Consider the following 23347-nt stretch of genomic DNA (forward strand, 5'->3'; position numbering starts at 1 on the left):
ATTTTTAAAGAATTTATTTCCAAATTAGAATGGAAAATAAGTATTTGGTCACCTACAAACAAGCAAGATTTCTGGCTGTCAAAGAGGTCTAACTTCTAACGAGGTCTAACAAGGCTCCACTCGTTACTTGTATTAATGGCACCTGTTTTAACTCCTTATCGGTATAAAAGACACCTGTCCACAACCTCAGTCAGTCACACTCCAAACTCCACTATGGCCAAGACCAAAGAGCTGTCGAAGGACACCACAGACAAAATTGTAGACCTGCACCAGGCTGGGAAGACTGAATCTGCAATAGGTAAAACGCTTGGTGTAAAGTAATCAACTGTGGGAGCAATTATTAGAAAATGGAAGACATACAAGACCACTGATAATCTCCCTCGAACTGGGGCTCCATGCAATATCTCCCCCCGTGGCGTCAAAATGATAAGAACGGTGAGCAAAAATCCCAGAACCACAAGGGGGGACCTAGTGAATGACCTACAGAGAGCTGGGACCACAGTAACAAAGGCTACTATCAGTAACACAATCCGCCGCCAGGGACTCATATCCTGCACTGCCAGACGTGTCCCCCTGCTGAAGCCAGTACACGTCCAGGCCCGTCTGCGGTTCGCTTGAGAGCATTTGGATGATCCAGAAGAGGACTGGGAGAATATGTTATGGTCAGATGAAACCAAAATAGAACTTTTTGGTAGAAACACAGGTTCTCGTGTTTGGAGGAGAAAGAATACTGAATAGCATCCAGTTGATTTCTTTACACCAAGCGTTTTACCCATTGCAGATTCAATCTTCCCAGCCTGGTGCAGGTCTACAATTTTGTCTCTGGTGTCCTTCGACAGCTCTTTGGTCTTGGCCATAGTGGAGTTTGGAGTGTGACTGACTGAGCTTGTGGACAGGTGTCTTTTATACCGATAATGAGTTAAAACAGGTACCATTAATACAGGTAATGAGTGGAGCCTCGTTAGAAGAAGTTAGACTTCTTTGACAGCCAGAAATCTTGCTTGTTATTAGGTGACCAAATACATATTATCCACTCTAATCTGGAAATAAATTCTTTAAAAATCAAACAATGTGATTTTCTGTTTTTTATTTTCACATTCTGTCCCTCATGGTTGAGTTTTACCCATGTTGACAATTACAGGCCTCTCTAATCTCTTCAAGTAGGAGAACTTGCACAATTGGTGGTTGACTAAATACTTATTTGCCCCACTGTAACAAGGGAAACGGGGCTGATTCGTAGGAGGCCTATTTTCAAAAACTTCAAATTCAAATATTTTCAAAACCAAAGCTGCAACCGACCTAAAACCAAAACAGGCACCAACCTTAGCCATATACGAGTCTCCATGAGCAGCGGCATCAAAAAAGTGAGTCGTTCCCTCATAAAATCCTGATTAATTATTTTTATATAAGTATAACTAGGGCTGTCAAACGATTAAAATTTTTAATCGAGTTAATCACAGCTTAAAAATTGATTAATCGTAATTAATCGCAATTCAAACCATCTCTATGATATGCCATATTTTTCTGTATATTATTGTTGGAATGAAAAGATAAAGACACAAGATAGGTATATGCATTCAACATACTGTACATAAGTACTGTATTTGTTTATTATAACAATAAATCCACAAGATGGCATTAACATTATTAACATTCTTTCTGTTAAAGGGATCCACGGATAAAAGGACTTGTAGTTCTTAAAAGATAAACGTGAGTACAAGTTAAAGTAGTTTTATATAAAAACCCCTCTTAATGTTTTCGTTTTAATAAAATTTGTAAAATTTTCAATCAAAAAAGAAACTAATAGCTCGCCATTGTTGACGTCGCCAAGCGGGACGTCACATGGGCTCCCTGCCGTTCTTCCACAGTACGTAAGGTGGTGATTGAAATACACCACAAGGTAAATATTGCCATATAGTGTATTTATTGAGCTAAACGAAATGTTTGAATAGAGTTTGACCAAAGTCTGAGTAGGTTTTATGTGTATTTTGCATAGGTATTTTGATTGGAAATGACAGTTCTCTTTGCATTGAGCGCTTTTCTTTTTGTGCACTTTTTTTTTTTTGTGAGAGATAGAAATATTATTTTTGTTGTGCTTTCACTAAATGATACTGTAGCGACTTAACTGTTCCACCCAAATGCATGATGGGAAGTTGGGCAACCATGACTGTCAGTGGTGGCAGCAAATGGTATATGTTCTGCGTTGTGCTCAATGAAGTATGTTAAGACTAAGTTCATCTCCTATCATTCTTCCCCACGTCGCTCACCACAACCGTTATGATTGTTGTGAAAGAGTTGCCAAAGCTTATGCCAATAAACGGCACAATCCAATGTACGCCTGTGTCCACTCGCATTTCTCTGGCCTTAGGTCTCAATGTGCAAAAAAATGGCATCATTGTAATCTGTTTGAGGCAATGCATGAGCGGGTCATTCTGTGCATGCGTTAAATGTGTCAAATATTTTAACGGGATTAATTTAAAAAATTAATTACCGCCCGTTAACGCAATACATTTGACAGCACTAAGTATAAAACAACTTAAATTGGCTATAAAAGTTGCTAATCTCTAATTTGTCAAAATCACACAGATAAAAATACAGTGTGTGCTTTAACTAAACCACACAAACATTTGTAGGTTTTCATATTTTAATGAGGATAGCATGCAAGCGAAAAAATAAGTAAGTGAACCCTCTGCCTAAGGAGACTTAAAGCGCAATGGAAACCTATTTTTACCAAACATTTTAAGTCAGGCATGTGCCCAATCACTGATGAGTGGTTTAAAGCTGCACTACCCACTATAAAACACACACCAGGTAAAAATTGTCTTGATGAGAAGGATTGTCTGATGTGCATCATGGCTCGGTCAAAAGAGCTGTCTGAAAACCTGCGATCAAGGATTGTTGATTTGTATAAAGCTAGTGAAAGGATACAAAACCATCTCAAAAAGTCTGAATGTTCATCAATCGACAGTCAGAGAAGTTGTCTACAAATGGATAGAGTTTGGCACTGTTGCTTCTCTCTCAAGGAGTGGCCAAGAGTTCAGTGCAGACTACTCAGAGAGGTAAAAAAAAAAGAACCCTAGAGTGTCTGCTACAGACTTACAGAAATCACTGCACACATCAACACCTCATCCCCAGCGTGAAGCATCAGGATTTGGGGCTGTTTTGCTGCCTCTGGGCCTGGACAACTTGCAATCATTAATGGAAGAATGAATTCAAAAGTTTATCAGGATGTTTTGCAAGAAAACTTGTGGATGTCTGTTAGACATTTGAAGCTACAAAGAGGATAGATGCTACAACAAGTCAATGATCCAAAACACAGAAGTAAATCAACTTCAGAATGGTTTCAGAAAACCAAAATACACGTTCTGGAGTGGCCAAGTCAAAGTCCAGACTTGAACCTCATTGAGATGCTGTGGCATGACTTAAAGACAGCAATTCATGCCAAACATCCCAGGATGTTCACCTACATATTCCCCCCCCCCCCCATCTGTCATTGTTTGCATACTATCCTCATTACAATATGAAAACCTATAAATGTTTGGCCGCTTTTAGTTAAAGCACACACTGTTTCTTCATCTGTGTGATTTTGACAAAGAACAGATTTTTTTTTTTTTTTACATTTGATGGTGATTTTATGCAGAAATGTGAGAAATTCCAAAAGGTTCAGATACTTTCCAATGCTAAATCTGAATGAATACATTGAACACACACACACAATTTTTTTTTTTGCTACTTGACGGTTTTTCACTTGGGTTCTGGTCCCCATTAACCGCGAAAAACGAAGGATCACTGTATACTCCTTTGTCTATTTTTATCTTTCTGCAATAATAAGAAATGACTGATCAGCACGCCAGGCCATTTGGTTTATAGCAACGTTGTATTTTATTCTAATTTCCAATAAACAGAGAGTATATCAGTCCCTTATTTGTACAAAAAATACCTGAACAGGATACAATGTCGATCCAGGAGCTTGTATTGACGCTTGCAGAATATGAAGCAAAAAGCACAAAAAGAACATGATGAAACACAATTCACGTGTGGACTTTTTTTTTTCCGGTTTCCTTTCCCTGACGCATTTGTTGTTTGACTTGAGCTTATGAAGACTGAGCTTATGAACATATTGTGGACAATAGGATTTGTTTGGTTTGATGACAACTGAGTGGAAAATCCAGAGCAAGTGGACGGACTACAAAGAAACCCGAGGCACCACTACGTCCACTCCGTCGAAAACATTGCTGCTACCAGTATCCCAATACAATGTGCATCCATGAAAAGAAAAAAACGCTATGACTTGTGTGTTTAACGTGAATGAGCTTTTTTTTTCTTCATGAAAATATGAAATGGATAAGTGACATCCAATGCAACACTGTCAGCGAGGTGTTAACATAAAACCAGATTAAACAGAATCAAGTATGAGTATTAGGGCCGCACTAACTAGGGGGAAATATGAAATATTTAATAGTCACAATATTACTTGAAATGTTTGCTTAAATTCATGTGGGTTTTTTATTATTATAGATTTATCATTATAGAGATTATTAGTGAGTCCTCATGAAAATTTCAGACATTTTTATTGGGAAAAATGATGTTTAATTCACAAAAAATAGCTTTATTCATGTAAAATGTTTACTACTTTAAACATTTGATGTTTTTACCAACTAATATTGTTTTTCTTCTCCGAAGATTTTTTTTATTTTTTTTAGATGGAATTTTTGTCCCAAGAAAGTTTTGGACTTTTCATAGTTTTGCCTTTTTTCCTCATTAATGTGCCAATTTTTAAATGAATTTTCCCTCCAAAAAAATACAAATGTTTTTGCAATAAATTTGACTTTTCCTATATTTGCAACTTGTCTTTTTCTCTCTAAAACATGACCTTTCCATTGAAATTTATGACTTTTCACCAAACATTTGCCACTTCTTTTACATGAAAAATAACACATTTCTCAAGCATCTTTTCTTGGATAACTGTGTTACAACTAGTGCTGCGACGACTAATCGATTAACTCGAGCAATTCGATTAGAAAAAAAGATTCGAATTAAATTTTGCTACTTCGAGTATTCGTTTAATTAAAGTGGTGTTATAATAAGTTTTGAAAGTGTTTGCATTTAGTTCTATTGTTTTGGGTGGATACACTGCCTTCTAGTGGCAATAGTGAATATGACATACCTCATTTCCCATGGCTGAATTCAGCTGCTCCCTGTTAAGACCAACATAAGCTTTTTTTGATTGAGCTAATGTTTTTTAAATGCTTTCGTAAATTAGTTTATAGGTATATTTAGCCATTTTTTGTGGGAATATGTGTTTGAACCATTGGTTAAAAGCATTGTTAAAAAACGTTAGCAATTTATAGCATTTAAGCTAGCGGATTTTCGCTATGTAGTTAGCCAATTGTCCTTTTGCTGAACTTAGGTCCTCATTTAGGTATTCAGGTATTTAAATTTTTCATGTTCCTTATTGGATTACTCGATTATTCGAACTACTTCATCAATTAATCGACTACTACAATAATTGATAACTGCAGCCCTAGTTACAACATTATAACAATTTCTTAACTTGACTCTTAATTTTTTTTTTTTCAGTGTGGCCCCAGTATAAAAGTTGGACCTCCCCCAAAAAATCCAGTTTAAAAATGAAATTTTAAAGTTTAATTTAATACTGTATATAGTGTGGTGTATTCTTTTTATAGATATTTATAAGGTCATTTTGTGACAAAAACCGATAAGAAAATACACAATAATGTCAATAATGTACACATCATCAACAAAAAGGAATTCAGGACAAAATAGCATTCTTCATTTTTACACAGCGTTATGGGCAAAGCATAACGGCCGTACATAGTGATCTGTGACCTAAGGTACAGTGTTCGATCGCCGCCATAGTCTTCACATACTCATTCATTCAGAAACCAAGGATGCACTCGACCTACGGAAGCATTCGTTTGAATTTCTAACAGTTTTTTTTTTTGTTTGTTTTTGCAGCATCAAAATTCAGCCACAAAATAAATTTCACAAAAAAATCAGCAACGGAGGTATGAAAAAGTATCTGAACCTTTTGGAAATTCTCACATTTCTGCATAAAATCACCATCAAATGCAACCTGATCTTTGTCAAAATCACACAGATGAAAAAACAGTGTCTGCTTTAACTAAAACCCCCCAAACATTTGTAGTTTTTCATATTTTAATGAGGATAGTACGCAAACAATGACAGAAGGAGGAAAAATAAGTGTGACCATCACCCTTTTGGCAGCAATAACTTCAACCACAACTTAAATCAGTCTGGCACATCGATCAGGACTAATCTTGGCCCATTCCTCGCTCTAAAACTTCTGGAGTTCAGTCAGATTCCTGGGATATTAATATTAAATGTGATTGTTCACTTACTTATTTTCCCTTCTTCTGTCATTGTTTGCATACTATCCTCATTAAAATATGAAAACCTATAAATGTTTGGGGTAGTTTTAGTTAAAGCAAACAGTTTTTTCATCTGTGTGATTTTGACAAAGATCAGATCGCATTTGATGGTGATCTTATGCAGAAATGTGAGAAATTCCAAAAGGTTCAGATACTTGTTCATACATCTGTACAAAAACGACTCAGTAAAAAATAAATCACAAAAAAAAAAAAAAAAAAAAAAAACAGATCGGTAGCCAAAATTCAGTCGCAAAAAATGAAGGAAACAATCGATCCGTTGAAAACGTTGCCGAGCAAACGTCTTGATTAGGGTTAGGCATCGTTTGAATTTGAACGGTTCCGATTTTGATTCCATGTTTCGATTCAGATTCCAAACGATTCCCGATTTCAATTATTCTAATAGAAAGGGTAAAAAAAAATTGCATAATTAATTTCTTAACTTCTCGATTATTTTTTAAATTATATGAACTTTCAATTAACTACAAATTTCTCACAGGGTAATTTTTAACTTAAATATCAGTCTTTGAACTTGAATATGATGAAGTTTCTTTCCACAGGAGTGCACTTTCACAAAGAGAAAACATTTACACATATTCTTTTGCCTATGTTTTAGAGTGTCTTATGCTGCAGGCATTTATTGTATTGCATCGTTTGTTTTAGGAGCGATTTATACAAGTTAGTTAAGGGCTGGTCAGCCGGGGAGTGTTCTGTTCCTTGATCTTAAGTCAACTACTTTTTAAGTTTGATTTCTTTCTAAACTGATATATTGTTCATCCGTCCATAAGATGTCACTATTGTAACTCCGGACTCTACTAAAGGGTGTGCCAAAAAAAATCGATTATTAGATGCATCGCGATTCGACACGTGATGATTCGATTACGGTTCATAAATGTTCAACAACAATTTTCCCTAATAACTTTATGACAGCTGTTAGTAGATGGGCATCTATCTATCTATCTAGAAAATTCAAGACACGTCTGGCACCCAGACACCTTTAACGGACGCACGCACAACGATAAGATGGTTGCAGCTGGTTACTGAGCGAGAGATTCACTTTTTTTTCCAAAAGACTCGAAAATAAATTTGTGTATGAGACAGGTAGGGACCCGCCGGTCGCGCTTTGGGTTCTCTTCTGTGCGCAAGTTATTTTTTTACAGCGAGAGGGGAAGAGAGATAGTTCATTGCTCTTGTCTTTCAGTTGTCCAGCAGTAGGTTCAAGTCGTGTTAATTGGAGAAAGATGATAATGAAAAATTGATAATTAGCGACTTCGGTAAAATGTATTTTCGTGTCAAATTGTGCGTTGTTTGGTGGTGTACAAAAGTTATTCCTTATGTAGAACATTTAAAACCAGGATTAAGTATTATTATTAGAGGTGTGCAAAATTTCCGATTTTTAGATTATTCGCGATTCGGCCGTGGAAGATTCGAGAACGGTTCACAAACATCCAAATTCCGATTATTGAAATATGCCAAGTAAAGCAGAAGTACGACACACTCAGCGCGCCACGCGGTCTTTGGTACGCAATTAGGGACGGAGCGAGAGTAGCTAAACATCATGCTTCTCATTACCCGGCCCCTCGGGTAACGCCAATGCTCAACTCACGGCTCTAGCTCAACTCATGCCACGAGATAAAAAAAAAAAACAACAACATACCTGACTGCTGCCGAAAAGCTGCTACAAGCCACATTATGTTACGGTAGATATCATTTATATAGGACTAGATGCATTATAGCTTTGGTATCGTTACCAGCACATCTACAAAAAACTAGATGCGGGCGTTAGTAACGGCCGCCATCTTAAAGCAGTACACTTCCCTGCAAGGCTGTTGTTGCGAACCTTCCAAGCGAACCTAATTAACTTTTTATCTAAAATACTCCTAAATCGGTAAAATATTGACTTGAATCTATCTTTAAAATAGTTTTAAAACTTTTACATGTTGAAAGTAGACAAAAGAGAAATTATGGAATAACAGGAGCAATTTTAACAACTTTAACGGTTGATTCACAACATTAAATTAATTGAAAGTAGTTTAAAGCTGCTGATATAGAATGGGGACTGGAGTTTTTTATTTACTGTTATTTTTGTATATTTGTTTACTGCTACATGTTAACTTGATACTGAAATAGTAGTTTGGTTTAGTCTGAGAGGATTTTTGAACAATTTTGGAACTAATGTACAAAACAAATTAAAAAAAAAAAAAAAAAAAGGAGTGGGGTGCATCAATAATCGTTTTATAATCGAATCGGAGCCTCTGAATCGTAATCGAATCGTTAGGTGCCCAAAGATTCCCAGCTCTAATTATTATTATTCGTTTAATTAAAGTGGTGTTGTAATGGTTTGTTTTGAAAGTGTTTCCATTTAGTTTTATTGATTTGGGTGGATACACTGCCCTCTAGTCTGCCTCATTTCACATGGCTGAATCCAGCTGCTCCCTGTTAAGACCAACATAAGCTTTTTGTTTGACATAATATTTTTCTTAACGCATTTGTAATTTAGTTTGAAGGTATAATTAGGTTAGGTTAGTTTTTTGAGGGAATATGTGTTTAAACTATTTGTTAAGAGTATTGTAAATTTTTATAGCATTTAAACTTGCAGACTTTTGCTATGTAAGTTAGTCAATATTTCTTTTGTTGCACACATATCCTCATTTATTAATTTTTTTATGCCGTTTGAGGCTCAAGTCAGCTATTTTAATTTTTTTGTGTTCCTTATCCGATTACTCGATTATTCCAACTAACTAGTTCATCAATTAATCGACTACTAAAATAATCGATAGCTGCAGGCCTAATGTTTATATTTGTCCGAGTTTTATTCATTTTTTTCTTAATGCATTGCCAAAATGTATATGATCGGGAAAAATTATCGGTAATGATTGGAATTGAATCGGGAGCAAAAAAAAAAAAAAGCAATCGGATTGGGAAATATCGGGATCGGCAGATACTCAAACTAAAACGATCGGGATCGGATCGGGAGCAAAAAAACATGATCGGAACAACCCTACTCGTAACGGAGCTCGTCTTCATGTGGCTTCTTCTTGTTTTTTCCTGTCGTCAGTCAGGGCATCGAAAGTTGGAATCGAAATTTTTAAAAATCGGACGCTTCTGGGAGTGTTAGTCTCGGATCCCATCGATGCTTGACACCCAACCCTAGTCTTGATGAAATTAAACTGGGATCGATTAGTTCTCCCTGGTTACAGGGATGTTGCAACTGAATTTTTTGCTTCAAAATTTTTGGCGACTGAATTTTCACTACTGATTTTTGTCGCAGAAAATATTCCGTGTTAAAATGTTTATCCCGAATTTGGGGGGAAAAAATCAGGGTTAGAAATTCAAATTCCGGTAGTACACATTTCCTTTCATGCGCGATGGCTCTTTCATGTTGAACACAGTGATTTCAAATTAATCGGGGGTAAGGAATCGTGCCCACTGATGTCTAGTGATGTGGTTCAGCTCCCCCCTCTCCTTATAACACGTGAATCTAAGGCATCGCTTGACTTTCCTGACCTTCCTTTTCCATCTCTACAAGGCAAGTCGGATGACCAGCAGTTTACAATAACAGTCGAGCCGTACAAACCACACGCTCTCTCATGCGCACACGCAATTATTCACCACAGGCTCATAGCTTACAGGCTGGACACAGGTGGGCAAGGGTGGGGGGTTCAAGCATTATCCATTCCCGGGACAGAGTCCGCCCCGGTTGGTCACATGGGGCAAAGTGACACGTCTCCGTGCCTTTGTGCTAAACTCTGGTACGAGATGGATTTGAGGGGGGCGGAATTAAAGCGTGGGGGGGTACACAAGAACTGATAAAACTACAAAATTTGGATTGCTTCTTTAAAAAGAAAAAAAATGACGGAATCAGCACAATGACATTTATCAAATAAGTAGAACCTTCTTTCACTTCCATTTCCCAGAAAATGAATCAAATGTTGGTCCATTGTTGAAATACTGATGCGAGCCTATCAACAGATTTGGGTATGATTAGGCATGTGCCGGTTACCGGTTTAGGTTAACCGTGGTATGAAAATGTCACGGTTTCAAAACCACTAAAAGTTTCCGTCATACCGTAGTACGATATTAGCAATTTTTATGTCCCGTCGTTGCTAACGAAGCAGATAACATGGCTACTGGCTAGTTAGCATGCCAAGATGGCTAACTAGTTTCCTCGCTACTATTAGCCAACTTTTGTAAAGTTTTCCACCATTGTAAACATCTGTTCAAATTAAATAACATTTTCATAATACAGCCTGTGGTGTTTTTTTCTCTCTGCCGACTTTCTGTGTTCGGAGAGGGTGGCTGAGTGTAGTGCTGCAACGATTAATCGATTAACTCGAGTATTCGATTAGAAAAAAAGATTCGAATTACATTTTGCTGTTTCGAGTATTCGTTTAAGTTGTAATGGTTTGTTTTTGAAAGTGTTTGCATTTCGTTTCATTGATTTGGGTGGATACACTGCTCTCTATTCTGCTTCATTTTACATGGCCAAATCCAGCTGCTCGCTGTTAAGACCAACAGAAGCTAGGTGTTTGTTTGAGCTAATGTTTTTTAATGCATTCGTCATTTAGTTTAAAGGTATATTTAGCCAATTTTTGTGGGAATATATGTCTGAACCTTTTATGAGCAATGTAAAAAAAAAAATTTTTTTAAAGTTACTATTTTATAGCATTTAAGCTAGTTGACTTTTGCTATGTAAGTTAGCCAATTGTTCTTTTGTTGTACATATGCAGACCCTTATTATTTTTATTTCTTTATATTGTTTGAGGCCCAGCTCAGGTATTTAAATTTTTTTCATGTTCATCCGATTACTCGATTATTCGATCTAACTAGTTCATCGATTAATCGACTACTAAAATAATCGATAGCTGCAGCCCTAGTTGAGTGTGTGTATAATGTGTAAATAATGATACGAGTCATACACACGCGCTGTCTCTTGCTTTCCAACTAATTACCGTATTGGCCCGAATATAAGACGATGTTTTTTGCATTGAAATAAGACTGAAAAAGAGGGGGTCGTCTTATATTTGCGTTCTATGATGTTCTGTCATGACAGATCTCAGCTACTCTCCCCATTCACGACGCTAGATGGCGCCAGATATCATTGAAGCGATGTTCTGTCATGAAAGATCTCAGCTACTGTCAAGTTTAACCAGTTTGCATTGCTTTATTGCAATGTTTTTCCTTATTCAGATTTGTTTCAAGACTAAAGTTACAGTTAGACTTCTTTGATGTTAATGCAGTAATTGCAATTTTGTTGTTTTATCACAATAGATTGGTTTAATTACATTTAAAAAACCAGAAGCCATTCATTTACGAATGTGATTGCACTTTGGTTTACATATTTAAATTAGGGCTGTCAAAATTATCACGTTAACGGGCGTTAATTTTTTAAATTAATCACGTTAAAATATTTGACCCAATTAACGCAGATGCCCCGCTCGGACAGATTTAAATGACAGTACAGTGAAACACTCACTTGTTGTGTTTTATGGAGTTTTGCCGCCCTCTGCTGGCGCTTGGGTAAGACTGATTTTATAGGCTTCAGCACCTATGAGCATTGTGTAAGTAATTATTGACATCAACAATGGCGGGTTACTAGTTTATTTTCTGATTGAAAATTTTACAAATTTTATTAAAACGAAAACATTAAAAGGGGTTTTAATATAAAATTTCTATAACTTTCATCAAACATTCTTCTTTTAAGAACTACAAGTCTTTCTATCCATGGATCGCTTTAACAGAATGTTAATGTTAATGCCATCTTGTTGATTTATTGTTATAATAAACAAATACAGTCCTTATGTACCGTATGTTTAAATGTATATATCCATCTTGTGTCTTATGTTTCCATTCCAACAATAATTTACAGAAAAATATGGCATATTTTATAGATGTTTGAATTGCGATTAATTACGATTAATTTTTAAGCTGTAATTAACTCGATTAAAAATTTTAATCGTTTGACAGCCCTAATTTAAATGTTCAGATATTATATTAGATATTATATTATTGAAAGGAAGTAAAATAACATGCTTTTTTTCTCAAATATATTGTTATCATCATTTGTTTTGGATGTACTGTAAATATTTTCTGTATAAAAATTAATTTGGTGTTCAAAAAGTCTTTTTTCAAACTTGAGTCTTGAAAAAGAGGGGGTCGTCTTATATTCGGGCCTATACGGTAATTAATATCAATAGTCGTAGTGGTATGTGTTTTTACACAAAATCAATTCAATCATATACTGTTTAAGTTCAGTTACTTTTTTTGAGCTGTGGATGTGGGTTTAGTCTGTAAGTTCTAGTCATTTAAATTTTATTTTGTTATTTAACATTATGTTCATGTTGATATTCCAATTTTTAAATATGTTGTGTAAAATCCTGTTCAATAGACATTGTTTTTAAACCCATACATCTCAAAATAACACATTTTAGATCTATAATTGCAATAGTGTGATTGAAACTGCGGTATTTTTGCTTAAGGTTATCATACCGTCAAAATCTCATACCGGCACATGCCTAGGTATGATTAGCATATAGTCGCGACAGTGGCATCCATTTCCCCCCGAAAATGTTTGTTAACTCATTCCCTGCCATTGACGACGATGCACGTCCAATTCATTTTTGACTCTCACAGTCTCAACAAATTGGACGCCCATCGCCGTCAATGGGATGTGTGTGCATCTTCATACGTTTCAATTATATACAAGGCTCATTATTTTCACTTAAGGCAAGTGAAGCTCATTTGATTGTGTGTTTGATGCGCATCAGCTGAGTTTCACACTTCAAGTCTATTTTTGTTCATTTCCACACTTTCAAAAAAAAAAAAAAAAATGGGAGTGCTTTTCTTTGATTTGTCTCTTCTAAGCGGGGCGGGGGGCCGCGGGGATGCTTCCCGACCTTTCGCTATCAATGTGCAAGCTCCGGCTAAGAACAGACATTCACAAAGCCCAAAAATGAAGCCGTTTTCATTTCAAAAAGTTGTCGGCGGATTTCGGACGTTCCTCCTCTCTAGCGCAGTCGAATACAGTAGTGTGGCCACCGCTCTATGATGTTCCCAAACCTTTCGGAAAAGGCACTGCATCATCACGTGACTATTTCTGTCCCCCTCACCAATATATATATTTTTTAAAGGGAAAGACAACTTTATCATGTCCAAGTCCATCCCCAATAGAAATTTCTGATTTATGTCTAAATCCAGAATTTTTGACATTATGCTTAATCTTCAAGTTAGCGGGGTTTTAATTAGTCAGTGAGTTTGATCTCAACAAATTCCGTGCAGTTAGTTAGTTATTTATTAGTTTCAGGGCTATGGAGTGGCTAAGCTAGCGCGAGTCAATGAGCCTGTCCTGGCATGCCAATAAAAAACAACATATGCACGCATGAAAATCACTGATGACCCATGCAATCAATAGTGTTGGCTATTTTTTCAGGATGAAGTTATTAAAACTTACAATCGCATGTCAATAATTGCAGGATGAACAACATTTTGTACCATAATTTTCGGACTATAAGCCGCACCTGACTAAAAGCCGCCACCCACCAAATTTGACTTGAAAATAGCATTTGTTCATAGATAAGCCGTACTGGACTATAAGCCGCAGCTGTCCTCACTGTATTACGGGATATTTACACCAAAAGATATTAACCGGTAAAACTTTATTTGACAGTGGCACCATAAGACTGTCTAAGACCAAATGAACCACCATGAAGCTTTGCAGCCAATTGGTTCAAAGCTTCATTGCTTCATGAGGCTTCATTTGGCCATCACTGCTCCGTTGTTGGAGACAGTCAACCTCTGCTGCCAACACTATTGTCATCCAACATGCCTCCTAGCATGCACTGCAGTGCTACAGATGTAAATAACAATCAAAAATCATGTTCTGTGCTAATTATTTCTTCAGTTACTGTTCCAGTTGTTTCATATATTGCAAGCTATGGTACTCGGTAACACTTTATTTGACAGTGGTGCCATAAAGCTGTCATAAGACCATCATAATTATGACATGACACTGCCATGGTCATTAATAAAAGCTTATAACAGATGTCTTTTTGTGTCATCCGGCAAATTGTCTCACTTTTAAATGGATGTAAAAGATCCGAGCTGGACATAAATGGAGGTAGTGACATAATTTGCCGCATAATATCTGTAATAAGCAATAATCAGGCCCCAGAGCGGAGTGATATTTTTTTTGCACCGGTGTGTTTGTCGTAGCTGGCAGCAAGTATCCACACTTTGTATTGTTCCTCGTTCTTCGTAGAGAATTTGTGGAAACTAATTTGCCCATTTCTTCTGTTTCCACAGCCTCTAAATGCACGTTTCACTAGGTTGTCAGTCAAGACTGTGGACTGACGCTGAATTCGAGGAAAGTGGAAAATCGGGAGATTTACAACCTCAGACCAGGATAAATATCATTGGAACGCCACTCAAACTGGTCACGAAATCAGAAAAAAAGTACCCCAAATTCACGAGTTGCTTCAATCAGACGTCATTCGACAAAATGCGCTGCTAGTAGTAGTTTAACAACAATAGGAAAACAAATGAAGGCAGTTTACAGTGTCTATTTACCTTAGCTGTAGTTTTTCCTCTGCTATTTGGTCACTTACGAGAAACCATGTTTGCTGGAGGTCAACATGTCTTGATGGTCAAAATAAACGCTTGGAACGCCTTGAGGTCGCAACTGGTACCATCCAAGGATGGATAAGTCCGACTTCCCACCTTCCTCGAAAGCAGCATTGGTACAAGTGGCCGAAGCACTCCTCTTTATTGTGGTCGCATTACACGTCTAAAAAAATAGTCCCGTAGAAATAATTGAATTACAGCAGTTGGGTGCGACATTGTTTTAACCACATGGGTATTTTGAACAACGGTCAGCATTGTGAATTTATTTGACTATGTTAGATCTGTTCGTATCGTTATTTTATTGGCATGCTAGGAAGGGACCATTGACTCGCGCTAGCTTAGCCACTCCGAAGCACTGAAATTAATAATTAACATACTGCACGGAATTTGTTGAAATCAACTCCACAGACTAATTAAACCCCGCTAACTTGAAGATAAGGCCTAATGTCAAAAATTCTCAACTTCCGCTTTAACTCATTGGCTGCCATGGATTGGTTTCGCACCATCAGTGGCATTGAAAGATGAGCATTCACAGGCAGTCATCCCAATTTCAATGAATTGGACGTCCATCGCAAAAAATAAAAGGAAATATTTTTTTCTTGATACCGTAGTTTTTGGACTATAAGCAGCTACTTTTTTGCCCTCATTTTGAATCCTGCCGTTTATAGTCCAGTGTGGCTTGTTTGTTCGTTTATTTGGGATAATAGCTTTGAACCAATTGGCTGAAAAAGCTTCATTTGGCCATTATTGCTTCCTTGGAGGAGACAACCTCTGCTGTCAACACTGTTGTCGTCCAACATGCTTCCTAGCATGCATTGCAGCGCTACAGATGTAAATTACACTCAAAACTTATGTTCTTTGCTAAATTATTCTCACTAACTCCATTTATGTCCAGCTGGGATCTTTTACATTCATTCAAAAGCGAGACAAATTGTCGGATGACACAAAATGACATCTGTCATGAGCATTCAGTAATGCTCATGGCATAATTATCATGGTCTTATGACAGTCTTATGGCGCCACTGTCAAACAAAGTGTTACCAAATTCCATAACTAGCAATGAATGAAACAACTAGAACAGTAACTGAAGAAATAATTAACACAGAACATGAATTCTGACTGTAATTTACATCTGTAGCATTGCAGTGCATTTTAGGAGGCATGATGGATGACAACAGTGTTAACAGCAGAGGTTTGCCGTCTCCCCCATGGGAGCAATGATGGCCAAATAAAGATTTGCAGCCAATTGGTCAGCCAATTTCAATAAATTGGACGTCTATTGCAAACAATGAAAGGAAATATTTTGTCTTTTTACCCCTCATTTTGAATCCTGCAGCTTATATTCCAGTGTGGCTTGTTTGCTCGATTATTTGGGATAATAGCTTTGAACCAATTGGCTGCAAAGCTTCATTTGGCCATCACTGTTACCTTGGGGGAGACAACATCTGCTATCAACACTGTTGTCGTCCAACATGCTTCATAGCATGCATTGCAGCGCTACAGATGTAAATTACACTCAAAATTGATGTTCTTTGCTAAATTATGTCACTAACTCCATTTATGTCCAGCTGGGATTCTTTTACATTCATTCAAAAGCGAGACCATTTGTCGGATGACACAAAATGACATCTGTCATGAGCATTCAGTAATGCTCACGGCATAATTATCATGGTCTTATGACAGTCTTGTGGCACCACTGTAAATAAAGTGTTACCAAATTCCATAACTAGCAATGAATGAAACAACTAGAACAGTAACTGAAGAAATCATTTTCACAGAACATGAATTTTGACTGTATGGTAAATGGTGTTATACTTATATAGCGCTTTTCCACCTTTCAAGGCGCTCAAAGCGCTTTACACTATCTCACCATCCACCTACTGGTGACGCAGCACCAGGAGCAACGTGGGGTTCAGTATCTTGCTCAAGGACATTTAGACGAGTTCATCAGGGCGGAGAATCGAACCTACAACCTCCGGGTTGGGGGACAACTACTCTACCACTGAGCCGCGCCACCCCGACTGTAATTTACATCTGTAGCATTGCGGTGCATTTTAGGAGGCATGATGGATGACAACAGTGTTAACAGCAGAGGTTGACTGTCTCCCCCAAGGGAGCAATGATGGCCAAGTGAAGCTCTGCAGCCAATTGGTTCAAAGCTTCTTGGGGTTTATTTGGCCTTATGATGCCACTGTCAAATAAATTGTTACTGTTACTGTTGCTGTAAATAACCCAGTGAGGACATGTTTATGCGGCTTATAGTCCAGTGCGGCTTATCTTTGAAAAAATGCCATTTTCGTGTCAAATTCGGTGGGTGGCGGCTTATGATCAGGTGCTCCTTAAAACAGAAAATTACGGTAATCAATTTTATTTCTATTATAATAATGAGACATAGCGTTTGCATGTGCGGACATCAGATTGTGAGTGTCTGCCTAAAATGATTATCAATGCGGTACGATTTTAGCCAATTAAATATGAGTATCTCAAATTACCCGCTTTTCCTCATGAATACCCATTATCACACGCACCTGTGCTCGAGAATCAGTGTGTATGTGCTTGGGTATAACCAACCTCCAAAACGGCTGTGCTCATCATTAACAGAGGTCTAAGAAATATGCAATTTATATCCTTGCAACGTGTTGTCTTTCCCTTTAATCCCATCAACGTAGATGGATGGAGATTGAAATGTATGTTTCTCCCATTTAGAAGAGGAGGAGGATGATGATGATGATGATTGACTGGTGCCAGCCCCCTCCCCCCGCGCGCAAGTGCAAACTAGTTCTGCATTGAATCAACAGTAATAAAACAGCATCAAAATGACATCAAGTAATCAAGTCTAAAAGAGGCTCGTCACGGCCTTCCTGATAAACATTCCTTTGTCCTTTCTGATAAATCTCCGCTTGTTTAGATCCTTCTCCTCACGCTCGACTTGATCCTTGACACAGCAGTAGAGCCACACACGTAGGGCGGGCGGGTTACGGTGGGAACGGGGTTGGTTTTGGTGGAGCGGGCGGTGTCACGGTGTCAGCTTATCCAGACTGGACTGCACAGGTTGAGAAAACCTCTCGGATCCAAAGTTCGCTCCGGATCCGGAGGGATTCCCCTCCATCCCTGATGATCAATGAAGAAGACGTATGGTGGCGCTTCCTGCACCACAGCTTATCAGGCCTGGGGTATAAGGGGCAGGTTACGGAGAAGGAGAGTTGTCGTCGGCGAGCTTCCGTGGCAAAGGAGTCGGCGATTCGCGACATTTGACGCCCGTTGGAATCTCCGAAAAAAGCAATAAGGCGGAGAAAAGCTGGGCTCGCTTCTTCACCGGGGCGGATAGGTGGTTTGGGAAGGAGGGAGGTGTGCAAACACAAAAATTGAAAGGGGTGCAGAGAAGGAGGACTGTCACAAGGCCACGGCGGTGCACGGGTGTTTGAGCTTGCAGGGCAGCACTCCTCTGTTGAGCTGGTAGAACTCCACCAAGTGGATCAGGTCGGTGAACTTGGTGGCGCCGTCGTCCAGGCTGAAGAAAACTTGGCCATCTTCTTCCCACTTTACAAAATGGAGGAGGACGGTTAACATTGTTGAACAGTCGATTGATTTAATACCATGTTATGCACATATTTAACAGTCACGAGTGTGCTCCAACGATTAATCGATTAACTCAAGTAATTCCATTAGAAAAAAGTAAATTTTGCAGCTTCGTTTAATTAGAGTGGCATTGTAATGGTTTCTTCTGAACGTCTTTGCAATTAGTTTTATTGATTTGGGTGGATACATTGCCCTCTAGTGGAAACAGTGAATATGACATAATTCATCTTACATGGCTGGAACCAGTGTTGTTAATAATGGCGTTACAATATAACGGCGTTACTAACGGCGTTATTTTTTTCAGTAGTGGGTAATCTAATTAATTACTTTTCTCATCTTGGCAACGCCGTTACCGTTACTGAGGACGGAAAGGCATGCGTTACTATGCGTTACTATATTGGTCGAAAAGTCTGAGGGAGACGGGCTCACCGAGACGACAGAGCAGAGCAGGAGTGGGGAGGAGGCAATAAAGTTGTGACGCCGAGCAAACGCGATGCTAGGTAGCTCCAATAATACATGTTGTAGCCGATAGCCTCCAAACGACGCCCGCATGTTATGGTAGATATGGTAGACATGGTAGATATCACATGTACTGTATATAGATATAACTAGATGCTAAATGACAGACATGGCACTAAATGCGTTAGTAGACAGCCGCCATCTTAAAGCAGTACACTTTTTAGGACGGCTCTGTTGTAGAGAACCTTCCTAGCGAACCTAAGTAACTTTTTATCTAAAATACTTCTAAATCGGCAAAATCTTGACTTGAATCTATCTTTAAATGATGAAACAGTTTTAAAACGTTCATATGTCGAAAGTAGAGAGAAGGGAACTAATGCAATAATGGGAGCAATTTTAACAACTTTTAACAGTTGATTCAGGGTAAAGGGTAAATTAGGGTAAAGAATTGGGGTCGGGCCAATTGTACCAAAAACCTTCACAAAAAACTTCACATAGTGTGGCCAATGTTTTTTTATTTTTATTTTATTTTATTTGTTTATTTATTTATTTATTTTTTTTTTTTTGAGGGGGAAAAAAAAAAAAAAAGTAATTATCACCAATTACTTTGCCAAGTAACTAATTACTCCTACATTCAGGTAATTGAGTTACTAAGCAATTACTTTTTGGGAGAAGTAATTTGTAACCAATATTAATTACTTTTTTTCAGTAAGATTAACAACACTGGCTGGAACCAGCTGCTCCCTGTTAAGACCAACATAAGGTTGTCAGTTTTTGTTTGAGCTAGTATGATTGTTTATGCATTCGCAATTGAGTTTAGCAGTTTTTGTGGGAATATGAGTTTGAACGATTAGTTAAGACCATTGTAATAAAAAAGTTAACATTTTATAGCATTTAAGATAGCGGACGTTTGCAATGCAAGTCAGCCAATTGGTCTTTTGTTGTACTTCGATCCTTATTTATGAACTTTTTTATACCGTTTGAGGCTAAGCTTAGGTATTTAAATTTTATTTTTAAATCCATTTATTGCTTTTGTGAAACGAAAGTGCGATTCTCCATAGTTTGAAAAAAACACTCAGGAATTTTATTTTGTATTCGCCTTTAATGCTCTTTTGAAAGGGCAAGCTTAGCAAGCCTTTGTTTTACATCTCCTAAATTTATTCTGCATCGCATTAAATGTTCCTAATCAGATTACTCGATTGTTCGAAGTAACTAAATGATAGATTAATCGTTTACCTAAATAATCAATAGCTGCAGCTTTACTCACAAGTACGTTTCATTTCTAGCACTGATGAACTCAAAGCCCGGGGGCCAGATGCGGCCCGCCACACCATTTTGACACGTCTGACATAAAGTTATCAAAAATACAAAGCAATTTTAACATTTTTTTTTCGATTATGTTGCTGGAACATTTCAGACATTAAAATGAAAAGCTTTTTTTTTTTTTTTTATGTAAAAGATGACATAACACGAAATTTTGGATTCTGATTGATTTGCTTGGATTGTTGCTTAACAGATCAATGCATCCCAAACCACCAATTTCATGACAATAAGATCATAGACTCCACCATCAGTTGACAAGACAGCTCCCACAGACATTGCGCACACATCTTCCCGTAGGGGGCCAACCCAGGCAGAACATTGAGTTGGCTTTCAATGCTTTCACTGTGATAAACTAACACACACTGTGTTGTAATGCCGGATTTAGGTGGAAACAGGACAAAGGTTTTACTGCATACAAGAAGGCAGGACTGTCTCAAGAGTGATTTGGTCGAGGATTCAGGGTAATTATTATATTAAATAGCACCAAGCATGCACTTTGAAACATGATTATTTATTTATTTATTTATTTTTTAAAAATCAATGGATATAATAAGTTTTAACTTTTGCTTGAAACATTTACGTAAAATGAACGATAACTGCCCGTTTTTTGCTTTTAATCAAGAATCTAGACTGTTTTGCGTTTATATCTATAGAAATTCTGCGATTTAAGCATTCATTTACAAGAATTTTCAACTTAAAAAGCTGTTTTGTGACGGTCGCCATGTTGGATTACGCAATACCGTACCTTTTGCTTGAAATATTTACATAAAATGAACGGTAACTGCCCGTTTTTTGCTTTTAACCAAGAATCTAGACTGTTTTACGTTCATATCTTTAGAGATTTAAGCATTTATTTACAAGAATTTTCAACTTAAAAAGCTCTTAGTTTTGTGACGGCTGCTATGTTGGATTTTGTATCGCTACACAATAGTGGAATTCAACCTAAATAAGTTGTGATTGTATATAGAATAATGCAAATTTTGCTTTTGTTGAGTAAAATTAAGATTATTCTGCATTCTTTCCTCAGGTATTAAGTTTAAATTAAGTTGTATTAGCTGTTGAAAACATGCAATACATAAAAAAAAAATAATAATAAGTTTCTATTTTGGGCAAAAACTATATGTAAAATATTGCTATTTATCCTAAAAATATAGGTGATTATATGTGCATTTGGTGATTTTTGTGCATCTAGCGTAAAGTTTGAGAATTTCATAGCCATTTTATGTTTTAAAAATATATATATTTAATCGGGATTTTATTAGGGAACGACTTTGAATTTTTTTTTTTGTCGCTGCTCATGGAGACTCGAATATGCCTAAGGAAGATGACTGCTTTGGTTTTAGGTTGGTAGCAGCTTTGGTTTAGAAAATATTTGAATTTTGAGTTTTTGAAAATAGGCCCTGAGCCCTGTGTCCCGTCAACTGATAGTGAAGTCTATGATAAGATACTATATCAATTCTTTGTCGATTTGCCGTCATTATAAAATCTGACAGACTTCAATCCCCTACAAGCTTTCGATCTAAGTACAGATCCAAATCAATGAATCGTTACATCCCTTTTCAATGGCAGTGAATGAGTTCATATCAACTACACTGTATTGGCCAATGTCTAGCAAAGAAAATAACTGAGGAGAGAAGCTGAAAAAAATAATGTGATTGTGTTGAGAACGGTCCAACACATAGCTAAACTCATGAAGGAAGAGGAATGTGCTTGTGTATGGAACCATATTTGGTAACCAGTCAATGGATGGATGCCACATTGCTCACTATAGCGCAAGAGAAAAGATACGAGATCATCAAAAATGGTTATGATAATCACAAAATCAAATTTTTGACAAGAAAATATCAAAAGGCTCAGTATAAAGTTCAAAAATAGCTGTGTAGCCTCAAGAAAACCACTATAATTGGTGCAAACTCCTACTTCAATTTGCTAGGCAGCGTAACATTGTGCTCTGGAGCAATGGAAAAAAGATCATGTGATCTAATGAGTCCAGATGGACAATGTTCCAGAATCACGGGCAGTGTATAAGAAGAGCGTCCAGTCCAGACTTTAATCCCATAGGAATTTTTGGGCTATGTCAGAGAAGATTTGTACCCAGTGGTCCGACGCTCTTATCTTTCATAGAAAAATGAATGCAGCTCTGGATGGAAATGAATGTTGTGTGATTGCATAAGATTAGCCAGATGATGCCAAAAGGAAATGCTTGCTGTAATCAAAGCTAAAGGCGGACCATTGGCTGGCTTTTTGGCCGGCTTGAGCTTTTTCCACATTACGCAACACTGCTATGTCCATTTAGGAGCATTTACAAAAAAATGAAACCTGCTTGCCAATTCAAACACAAATTATGTTTCTTTCACTGATGATAGTGACCAGCCACGACTTGCTTCACTTCTGAATGTACTAACCAGCGCTGTAGTGAGAACAAACTTGAAATGTACAGTGGTATGAAAAAGTATCTGAAGCTTTTGGAATTTCTCACATCCCTGCATAAAATCACCATCAAATGTGATTAGATCTCTGTCAAAATCACACAGATAAAAAAAACAGTGTCCGCTTTAACTAAAACCACCCAAACATTTATAGGTTTTCATATTTTAACGAGGATAGTATGCAAATAATGACAGAAGGGGGAAAAATAAGTAAGTGAACCATCACATTTAATATTTTGTGGCCCCGCCTTTAGCAGCAACAACTTCAACCAGACGCGTCCTGTAGCCGTAGATCAGTTTGGCACATCGATCAGGACTAATCTTAGCCCATACTTTTCTAAAAAAAAAAAACTGCTGTTGTTTAGTCAGATTCCTGGGATGTCTGGCATGAATCACTGTCTTGAGGTCATGCCACAGCATCTGAATGGGGTTCAAGCCTGGACTTTGACTTGGCCACTCCAGAAAGTGTATTTTGGTCTTCTGAAGTTAATTTACTTCTGTGTTTTGAAACATTGTCTTATTGCAGCA

The 23347-nt window shown here is 37.5% G+C and overlaps 1 protein-coding gene across 5 annotated transcripts in view; it reads right to left on the reverse strand.

The window, feature by feature from the left end:
* Positions 1 to 5772: 5772 nt before the first annotated feature.
* The window catches only part of LOC130910242 (growth factor receptor-bound protein 10-like), a 104734-nt gene continuing 87159 nt past the window's right edge, over positions 5773 to 23347 (reverse strand). For all 5 annotated transcript variants that reach the window (XM_057827351.1, XM_057827350.1, XM_057827352.1 and 2 more), the window contains one exon: positions 5773 to 18569. In XM_057827351.1, coding sequence (XP_057683334.1) covers positions 18423 to 18569 — 147 coding nt within the window. In that variant the 3' untranslated portion in view covers positions 5773 to 18422. The remainder of the gene's footprint in view (positions 18570 to 23347) is intronic.

The sequence above is a fragment of the Corythoichthys intestinalis genome, chromosome 22, assembly GCF_030265065.1.
Source record: "Corythoichthys intestinalis isolate RoL2023-P3 chromosome 22, ASM3026506v1, whole genome shotgun sequence".
Classification (NCBI taxonomy): Eukaryota; Metazoa; Chordata; class Actinopteri; order Syngnathiformes; family Syngnathidae; genus Corythoichthys; species Corythoichthys intestinalis.